Source organism: Vigna radiata, chromosome 2, assembly GCF_000741045.1.
Source record: "Vigna radiata var. radiata cultivar VC1973A chromosome 2, Vradiata_ver6, whole genome shotgun sequence".
Taxonomy (NCBI): Eukaryota; Viridiplantae; Streptophyta; class Magnoliopsida; order Fabales; family Fabaceae; genus Vigna; species Vigna radiata.
In genome coordinates this window covers 21,702,245-21,712,981 of record NC_028352.1, presented here as the reverse complement: position 1 = coordinate 21,712,981, position 10,737 = coordinate 21,702,245, and the positions used below count along the sequence as shown (strand labels likewise).

Here is a 10,737-nt window from a genome sequence, read left to right as displayed (position 1 = left end):
AGGGGCATAGAGACCTTTATGTTGCTTTATTACAGACCAACCAAAGGCATGGTTCAATGGGTTGAATATTAGTATAACACTACTTATCATGAGTCGACAGCCACAACCCCCTTCAGAGTAAAGGCTGTCCAAAGGGAATTGTTAGACAGAGATGAAGCACTTAGATAATTGAAGATCCACCTTGCTTCTGCCCAATATAGGATAAAAAACCCAAGCAGATAAGCATTGTCAAGCTTCTAAGTGGGCGAATGGTTTTTCTTGAAATTGAAACCACACATGCAGCCTTCAGTATAAGTCTGTATCAGTTTGAAGTTGTCCGCTCAATAGTATGGACCTTTAGATGTGCTAGAGCATATTGGAATGGTGGCTTATCGATTGAAACTTCCTGCTGCTCCAAGATACCTTCAATGTTCCATGTGTCACTTCTTACGATTGGAGACTATAAGGCTTAAGTGGAATTGCCAGCAAATTTAGAGAGTGAAGGCTTAGAAATAGTTGAGCCACTAGCTGTTTTCGCTGCAACATCATGAAACAAGGAGAAAGAGTAAATCAATGGTTAATACAGTGGGCTGGAAAGTCTGCAAAAGATTCCACTTTGGAGGATGAAATTGTGCTTAGGAGTCAATTTCCGAATCTCAGTTTTGAGAACAAGCTTGTTGTTGAAGGGAGTGACATTGTTGGTGCCCAAAAAGCTTAGGGATGAAAGAGCCACTGGTCTATGAGGGGCATATGATACCTAAGGTATGGAAGGTTTATGTGCGCAAAAGAAAAAAGGGAAATGGGGAAGCTGAGGTGGCAAGAGTAAGTGGAGAGGTTGTTAGAGGTTAGAGAGTAGTTTCTGTTACTTAGTCTGATGAGGCAAAAGGGGAGAGGCATTATGTGATTCTCTGAATTTCTGTAATAGAGCTATGCTATAGGCAATTTGAGGTTTCCTACTATTGTAGTTTTCTGTTCATTGCAAATAACATACAAATCACAGTGCCCTCATTTTCTCTGTTCTTTTTTATCACTATATTGTTTGGTTTGTAACATAATTACTAATTATTTAAATATACAATACAGTAATCATTTATGATATAGTAATTGATTTAAAAGATAATTAATTGAGTATGTCATATGAGGGAAAATATAACTATGGATATAGTCATACTAACTTCATTGACACCACAATTAGCAACAATCATTTGTAGACACATGGAATGAAATAAAAAAAAAAAAAGATTAAAAAAAAAAGGAGTGCTGAAATAATCAATTTGAAGGACCTTAAAATGGAATTTTTCCTTCAGTTACCTGAGTACAAAGATTATGATTGGCTAAATGATGTCACAGAGACAATAATGCTCTTTCTTTGAAATTGGATCCCATCTAATAATAAAACTGTAGGTAATGTAAGTTTGTTGTGGACTGTAGAATGAAATTATCTTCTTAAAACCAAATCAAGTTTTGTTGCATAGAACGTGTGCACTTGTATTATTGGCAGTCATCACATGTAATTTCACTTTGGTTCAACAGGAGTTTGCGAAATGGCCACTGCTGATAATGATGGCCGCAGGAGAAGGTATAAACCAGGCCCTAAAAATGGTATCAATGATATGGGAAGAAGCCAAGAACCTTTGTCAAACCTGCAAATTGGATTAGCGTTAAAATATGTGCTACATTGTCTTTTATTCCCTCCGTTCCACAATAACTACAATTTAAGGTTGTCCCACACAGGTTTTTTTTAATAAAAATAGGTAATCAAAACATCATTGTGTCTACTCTAATCTCAACTAGGTTGACACTTCTCACACAGATTAAGAATAATAAGTGTACCAAAATAACTTTACTAAAATAGTCTCACTTTTTCAATAAATAAATTGCTTTGAATGGGAAAAAAAAGAGTAATTAATTTGAGGATAAACTAGGAAGAGAAAGAATTAATACTTCATTGGAATGTGAGAGCATCAGTCAATTTGGAATTTTTTTTTTTTTACATGACTAAAACCGCATATATCATGGAACGGGGGAAGTATATAACTAGGACTAGGAACTGAATGTAAAAATTGAACGAAGAACTTATATGGCAAGTAATTTACCATTTTCGTGCTGTCATGTCATTGTAAACCCAGAATGGTGCAAATGTGGAAAGTACAATAAAATCAATGGAGGTAATATGAATCTGCAATATGAAAACTCAACCTTAGATCCTAACATTTCCAATTTTAAGAAAAATAGACAGTATAAATCATGAACATGAAGTCTAAGAACTGCACTCTAATGCAGTCATGAACTTGGCCTAGTAGACCAGCAATGGTTGAATTTACATTAGCATTTCATTTAGCAAAAATCACGATAACAAGATTGAAAAAGTCTGGCAATGCTAATGCTTATATAATGTATACAATGAATAGTCATGCCAACTTGTTAAAATGATTAGTATGAACTTACAAATTTGCTTTCCCTGAAATACTGGTAAAATTCTGTCCACACATCTTGTCCAGCTAAACCAGCATAAATTATGATGGCTACCCCTGCAACAAGTGATATCTGATGTGCAAGTACGATAAGTTACATCCTTCAATAAAATAAATCAAAAAGAAGAGACTACTGAGATTATGCTATACATTTGTCCATAGGGCTATTCCCATGGATCTTTCAAAATAGGGGCATGCTGACAAGCATGCCTAGGGAGAAAGTTTTTCAATGAGGATTAATAGAGGACCTTTTGAAAACTATTCCAAACCATCATAGTTGTTCAGTTTCATCATGATCATACGCTGCTTTTATTGATAAGGTAAGTTTAAGAATGAAAAGAATGGGAAGAGGAATCCAAAAAGTTAAAAATAGATTAATTCCATCAAACGGTAAGACTAAAAAAGCAGTTGAATATGAAAACCTTCCAAATATTTTTCTTTCACTGCACCAATGTATGCAGCAGGTTGTGTGTTTGTTAATGACATACAAATATGATGTTTTTATATAAAACACTATGAGGCAACCTCTGCAATGGCCTTTTTTAATCATTTTATAACTCAAATGTACACTGCACTTTAAGTGTTTCACCAAAGATAAACATGAGATTGCAAATGGGGTGTTTTTTCTTATGATCATGCAAAATCACCTAACTATGGAATCATTGTTCAGAATACTATAATTTCACTTGAACAACTTTGAAGATGAGGTTGAGATGAGCATTACCAATGCAGTTACTTTTGATTCCAGAAAATTCAAGGGCCATGTTTTAAGCTGAGTTTCTTCAACAGGAGGTGCTGGCGGTTTCCAAAGTACAAAATAAGGAAGAAGTACATATGCACCTCCAAAACATGAAAGTATGAGGAAGGGCCATACAGGAATACTGTTTTTTGAGCTGTAGAACAACAAATGGAAGATATGAAATCAGCTTCAGGAATTGTCAAATAGGACACATACATAAGAAAACACAATTATTGTATTTATGCTGGCACAAGGGGGGCGGCAGGGCTTAATAAAATATGTATTTGCAAATTAATTCAATGTTTATGGTTAACAATTTTTGTTGTACGATTCAAGTAGGCAGCAATTTGAATCATCTATTGAATTAGGCTTAAAATTCATGTTCTAGGTCAAATGACACTGAATAGTATGATACATGAATGATTTGGTACTACGTGGGGCTTACTAATATTAATCACATAATAAGAACAACGTCATGCTCAATTCCTAGAACTATAAATTTTCATAACACAACTGGACTAAAAGGTAGAGATTTATGAGTGGCTTGAAATCTGATAAAAGAAACATATTATTTATGTTGGACAAATATATGGATCAAAGGGAAGTACCTTCTTCCTGTAGGAAGCAAGAGCATGCTATATACCAATGGCCACAAGCCCATTATATACCACAATGATACTAACACTTCATTCATTCTGAAACCATCATCCCCTTTCAGATTCAGGAGCTTTTTCAGGAAATATGTATCCCTTGACTGAATGAAAGTAAAATCTCACAGGTTAAGACAAAAGGAAAGGAAAAATAAAAGCATAGGAAGATAAAAACTGCAAAGGCTAATTTCTGTGATGAATCCAAGACCCTGGACCAATGGAGGGCATAAAGTATAATCACATACTCTTAAGATCAATATATGAGTCTCTCACTCAACTGCAGGGTCAATACAAAAATTTAAGGCGGTAAAAGAATAAAAGTTTAATACAGTAATTGTAATTTCAAAAAAATGAGGTGCAACTATCTACATTAAAGTGACTCTAGGTTCGCCATGGACTACTTTTGTGCTCTTGAAAGAGAACCAAAGAGTATATTGAATCTTTAAAGATCTTACACAGTATATTGATTTCATATTTTAGTCCATGAGGGACTCTAACATTGTTGAATCTCTTTAGACCTGCCACTAGTTTCCCACAGCTCAATGAGCCTTATTTTTGCAACGATTCTAGCAAAAATCCTTTTGTGGATAATAACTATAATTCTGATTCTCAAATAATATTAGAAGGTTTTGTTGTTATGGTGGAGATTATATTTCCTCTACAATTACATTTTATTCTCAAATGAACAGATATAAACAAATCACAAGTAATACACATTCGACTATCCAATAGTACCCATCCATACGGAAATCTTGGTTCGAAAATACAGCATATATGATGATTAGCATATTTCAAATTGGAAAGAACAGTAAAGAACATACCGGGGTCTGGTTTGGGGAGAGAAAGAAGACATAATAGATGAGTGCTGCCCACAGGAGAAAGAGCAAAAAGGAGGTTGTCCAGTCTCTCCCATCATTCCCACCAACTTCGCTCTCTTTCTTCAAGCTATGGCAGATTTGGACGCCACTCTTTTTCTGAAACGGAACCGACAGGGTTTTGATTCTTGCTCTCACACCAAGTGGTTTTGGCATTGGTGAAACTATGAGAGGAGGAAAATTGTTGTGGGGCTGAAGTGAAGCTCTGAAAGTTGTCTTCTTGGTGAGGGTGGGAAAGTTGGGAGAGAAGAAAATGGGTTGAGCCAACAGCATGTTGTCTTATGGCTACGGCTAATCCGATGGAGAAATGCTATGTTAAAACCAATGGCGTGGATAATAATTTTGTAATTGGTGGATGAAGTGGCACAAAACGACAAATTGGTAATTGCAGCTGGGAAAACTTTGTGTGACACAAAATTGATTGGGTTTCTCTTTTTCTTCGTCATTGTTCGTTGATAGGATTTAGGTTGGTGGCTAGGATTTTTGTCTGCTGCCTGAAAACGATGTTGTCCCTTGGGATTGTGGGTGGTGTGGTGGTCAGACCAGTGGTATAGAACGACAGTGCTGCTTTGGAGGTTTGGGTTTACGATGTTGGTGGCTTCGCTGTTTAAAAGCGTTTATTCGTTTATTCGTTTTAAACTTGTACTGTATGCCTATACAGCGAGTTATCGAAAGGCCGAGCTCATCCAAGTTGAGCTTTCCAAGCCCGTGTTCATTCAAGTTGACCTCTCTCAAAGGTTGTATAATAGAGCTTTCTACGCCAATCTCTTCATGATCGGCTTCCTCCGGGTTGACATTCTCCAAACTGACCTCCATCAAGCTGACCTCCCCAAGGCTAAGTTCTTCTAGATCTTAGCTCTTTGCTTGCCTACTTTGGATTGACCGATTAAGCATGACCAACCAATCATAGCATGGTTGACTAATTGCAATACGAGTGACCGCGTGTGGTCTGATTAACAATGGTAATAACAAATTGATTTCTTAACGTAAATTAAGGTATGATTCAACTTTGATTAAGCCGACAAAAAAGTAAAAATTCATTATAACTATTATATATAAAGGTAGAAGGTATGACCTTGACATAATATACATCGATTGCTATATGAAGAGTCATTTGCATATAATGTGTATGTTATGTTAAAGTCATACCTCAAATCTTTATATATAATAGTTATGATGAGTTTTTACCTTTTTGTCAGCCTAATCATACTGTAATTAGCATTAAAAGGTTGATTTGTCATTACCATTTTAATTTGACCATATTAAGACTAGCCGACCATTATGTTTTAACCTTGTTTATTTTATTCTCATTCTTTAGTGTTTTCTTCTTTCTTCTATACTTATCTATGCTACGTTTTTCAATTGTCCACCATCCCTTTCCTGTTCCTGGTAGGTAGCTTTCTAGATGGACTTCAATTTATGACTTGCTTTGTCATAACAATTATTATAGTTTGATTTAGGTTAAACTAGTTTGAATCCCCTAATAACAATTATTGAACCAATGTTTGAGGAGAAGATGAGTGTGTGGAACCTTCCACTAAACCTGAACAACTACTTCCTACACCACTTCCATCAAGTTGAGCAGCCCGACCAAAAAGAGGGCCCCGAGACTACCTCTTCAACCCGACATCTCAACACAACATGTCCCGCCTAGCTAAAAATCACCCAAAAGTCATTTACATTTATTCCTTCTCCAATCTCTGACCCCTAAAGCTGACGAATAAGGGAATGAAGAACTTTGCCTAACTCTAAAGAAGTCTCTAGAGGAAGTATCCATAGTCAAACACCTCGAACCGGGTAATGTTAAATTTTATTGAACCTAGTCCATTATATAACCAATCTGTGGAACTCACCCTGGATTGTGCCTTCCTCCTTATTTCTTCAAGAAAATGTTCTTAGCAGTGATGAAGAGTATGAATCACTTCAAAATGATTAAAGGAGTACTTGTTATGCTTGACAACATAGCAACAAGATTGTCTGTTATTGATAAAAGACCTCTAAAAATTGCAAAAATTGAAAGAATCAAGAATGTGGGCATCCAGTCCTGCCTAATCCTAGGAAGACCTGGAATTACGATGACGAGGTAATCTATAATGAGTCAGATGTCTATCTCTTCTAGCAACAAGCGGTCTTCTCCTAGTCAGATGTGTCTAGACCAAATCATGCTTCATCTAGTAACAGCTCGTTTGAAGATCTCAGTGATAGCACCACTTTTCTTGGAATGTGCAGTCTTGAACCAAGTAGAACTCATCATTTTGATGATTCTAATGCTACCTTCTTGGTAGATCATTATGTCATTGGATGATGTCTCTTCAACGCACTATCAAAATGGGTAAATGTATCCCCATATCTGCCTCAAATAATGACTTTCAATAGAAATGTATCATTACAAGAAGCTATGTGTCGTGTAGTAGTACAATTATTTACAACCTTTGTGATGATTGCTCTAGATGAAGAGCTATCCAAGAGTGAACCACCTGTTATACTTTGCCTTCCACCACCAGGCCTATTTACCATACTTGAAGAATCCTTTATGGAAGAAGCTCTTACTTCTTCAACTCCAAATACTCACCCTTGAAAATGTTAGTTCAATCACTCAAACATCCTCTTCACCTCAACGAATCTCTATTAATACCAATATTGAATCCGCCCCTAAAATTTCTAGCCCCTCACATCAGGTCACAATCTCAACCTCTCAACAAAACCTAAATCCTCAACAAACAACTTATTAGTCACAAACCTTGATCACTCTTCAAGCCAACACCTCCCCAAGCTTACCTACCGACTAATCCAACTCCTCAAGACATCCTTATCCAAGTTCGTCAATTGATTGTTGAAAACAATATGTAGCAAGAACCAAAAATGATTGCAATGTATCATGCAAATAGAGAAGAAGAACAAGCCAACTTCTATACTCTCCCGACCACTATAAACATGATAAAAATAAACAATAAACAAATAAAAAATTAAAAAGAAGTACAAACAATCAAATATGTATCTTAGAAACAATTTAATACACCATTGAATGAGATCGTAGAAAGGAAAATACCTTAGAGATCTAATAGAATTTTTCTTATATAAAACTAGTCGATTTACTAAGATATAATGAAAAACAAATTAGTAAACAAAAAGATTTTTTCAAATGAAAAGAAATTAAGAATAAAAGAATAAAGAAGCTATTTTTTTTATATTACCTAGTAAAGGAAGTGTTTATGCTCTTGAACACTTAAATTGAGAGTTAAACATTCACATGCGAAAAGAGAAATACTTAAAACGGGTGAATTTGTATATACTCATCCCCACCCTTATACCCAATTGAAAAAAAAAATGGGTATTACCTATACCTATATCCATACCTAGTAAATGTGGAGATTCCCATCAAAACGAGGATGAGTTCGAACAATATTCATAGGAGCATATTTATTTATCATGCCTAACTGTAATGACTTAGAAAGGAAAAAATATAAATTAATCGCATTATTTTGGGTTAAAAGATTCCAAAAGAATAATAATGTTATTATGGATATTGTTTTCTTAAAGTATACTCTTTCTCATAAGTAACTTAGTAGTATATGAAATAACCAAGATGAGATTTTTAGTTTACAACAATACCTTGCATTTGAATTTGAAATGAAACAACTTGGAAACCACAAATATTTTTTCGGCATTGAAGTAGCTAGAACAAAACATATTATTTTTCTATGTCAAAAAAAATATACTATTGACTTACTGCCGGAAACTAGGTTGCTTGGGAGTAAACCAGTTAATATACCAATTGAGCAACATCATAAACTCTTTCAATACTTAAGTTCACAAGCATAGACAGAGAAATACCAAAGACTAGTAGGAAAATTAATTTATTTATCCCATACACATCCAGATATTACTTATGTAGTGAATGTTGTTAGTGAATTTATGCACAACCCACAAAAGCTTCATAAGGATTTTGAGATATTTGAAGTCCACTCTTGGAAAATGAAGTTTGTTCTCAAATCATGGAAACTTAAAGGTAGAAGGGTGTATTGATGCATATTAAAGAGGTTCAAAAGATTATAAAAGATCTACCTCTAGATACTTTACTTTTGTAGGAGGGAATCTTGTAACTTGGAGGAGTAAAAAACAACCTGTAGTAGCAAGATCTAGTGTTGAAGCAGAATTCAAAGGCATGATACTAGGTATATGTGAACTTTAATGGATTAAAAATGTGCTGTCAGATTTGGGCTTTAAACCAAATGAAACTATGAGTTTGTATTGTGACAATACGTCAATAGCAATTGCTCACAATCTTGTGCAACATGATAGAACAAAACATGTGGATATTTATAAACATCTCATTAAAGAGAAGCTTGAAGCTGAAATAATTTCCTTTTCCTTTGTAAGATTAAAATTGCAGTTGACTACTATTCTCACCAAAAAAGTGTCAAGCAGAGTGTTTAATGATTCTCTATTTAAGTTGGAAATGTATGATATTCATGTACCAACTTAAGTGAACATGTTAAGATATATCAAATATTCTGTTAATTATAATTTAAAACAAAATCATACAACCCTCAAATATAGGATAAGAATAGTAAAGGTTGGATTTTGAAGTTTTAAGAAAAAACTTCAGATAGAAAAACACAACCAAAAGTTAGTCTTTATCTGAAATTTTGAAATTTCTAGCAGAAAAAAAGTTTCATTCGACTAAGAAAATATCCAAATATCAACATGAGAGATAAGTGTGAAATATACCGTGAGTTATATTTCTTTTGGCTTTGAGCTGATTAATCAGAATAATGAGTTTGTAATTTACAGTTTTTTTCCATCCACGAGGCATAGTATCTTGACAAACTGAGAAACAGATAAAATAATAATAGAAAGAGGAACATGTACAACAGGAGACAGTAATTTAATCAAGCACCATGTATGGCCATCGAGAGAAAACGTATCCGAGTACAATTTCTTGGAGTCTAACGTGGAAAAGTTCCTAATGGTCCATGTAAACTTCCGAAACACTTTATCCTTTGTATTCTGATTCTCCATTCAGTAACTTCTAAGCTTCAAACGTAGCACTGACAAAAACAAACAATATTGATTTTGAGTTAGGAAGGTCAAACGATTGAGTATCCATGAGAATAGTAGAAAACCATATTTGCTTATGTATGAGAATATGAATTTAGGGAAATAATGGCAGCTTCATGTGAGTAACATTAACAATGAAGTATCAAAGATAGCTCTAAAAGAGACAATTATGGATATAACATGGCATATATAACTACACTAAATGAGTGCCACAGACCCGCCCTTACAGCAACCATAGGAACTTCGAAAGAAAAAGAGATTGATAACTTGCGATGAAGGTTTTCAAAGCTATGTAATAATTTCTCCAACGAAACTTATAAATAAAAATCTTATTTTAAATTAAAAATATATATATTTATTCTTAAATTAAAAGAAGTTGTTTACATAAACCTTCTTTACAATTTAGAAAATTGAAGCAATAATTTTATAAGAAAATATTATTGGATTGCATATTGAGAAAAGTGTTGGAAGTTGTTTTTACATTATTCAATTATGTTTTCCAATATTCTGGAAATTGAACCACACCAGGATAATATTATAATGGTTTAATGTCTCAATAGGTCTTTATTTTCGTACAGAATCTCGTCCCTTTCTTTTTCGACGTCTCAATTGAGTCCTTAATTTTGTAAAATTGAATCAAATAAGACCTTTCCGTCAAATTGAGATGACGCCATTAGGAAGGGTATGCTGACAGTGTAGTTTTTTATTACCTGGCATTAAAAATCATGACTGAATTGTATTTTTTTATTCTTGAATTGAAAAATGAAATATACAAAATATACTTCATTTTTTAATTTAAAAATTAAAAAAATACAATTCAGTCACATTTTCAATGCCACGTAATAAAAAACTACACGGTCAACATACCCTTCTTAACGACATCATTTCAATTTGACGGAAAGGCCCTATTTGATTCAATTTTAAGAAAATAAGGACTTGATTGAGACGCCTAAAAAGAA

General features: G+C 34.2%; 1 protein-coding gene across 1 annotated transcript; it reads right to left on the bottom strand.

Moving 5' to 3' along the window:
* Window positions 1-1,221: 1,221 nt before the first annotated feature.
* Window positions 1,222-5,324, bottom strand: LOC106754670. The gene is made up of 6 exons (XM_014636724.2): window positions 4,664-5,324; window positions 3,801-3,946; window positions 3,178-3,346; window positions 2,428-2,526; window positions 2,076-2,158; window positions 1,222-1,622 (listed from the first exon to the last, which is right to left on the bottom strand). The coding sequence occupies exons 1-6, from the start codon at window positions 4,988-4,990 to the stop codon at window positions 1,496-1,498; spliced, it is 951 nt and encodes a 316-aa protein (XP_014492210.1). The 5' UTR covers window positions 4,991-5,324; the 3' UTR covers window positions 1,222-1,495.
* Between the last annotated feature and the right edge of the window lie 5,413 nt (window positions 5,325-10,737).

Bases quoted from the DNA above. Each gene is read 5' to 3' on its own strand.
- LOC106754670 (XM_014636724.2), bottom strand. From the start codon at position 4,990: ATGCTGTTGGCTCAACCCATTTTCTTCTCTCCCAACTTTCCCACCCTC. The intron at 2,159-2,427 runs GTAAGTTCATAC...TTCATATTGCAG, and splicing joins ATTTCAGGGAAAGCAAATTT to ATTCATATTACCTCCATTGA. The intron at 1,623-2,075 runs GTAAATTACTTG...TCCAATTTGCAG, and splicing joins GACATGACAGCACGAAAATG to GTTTGACAAAGGTTCTTGGC.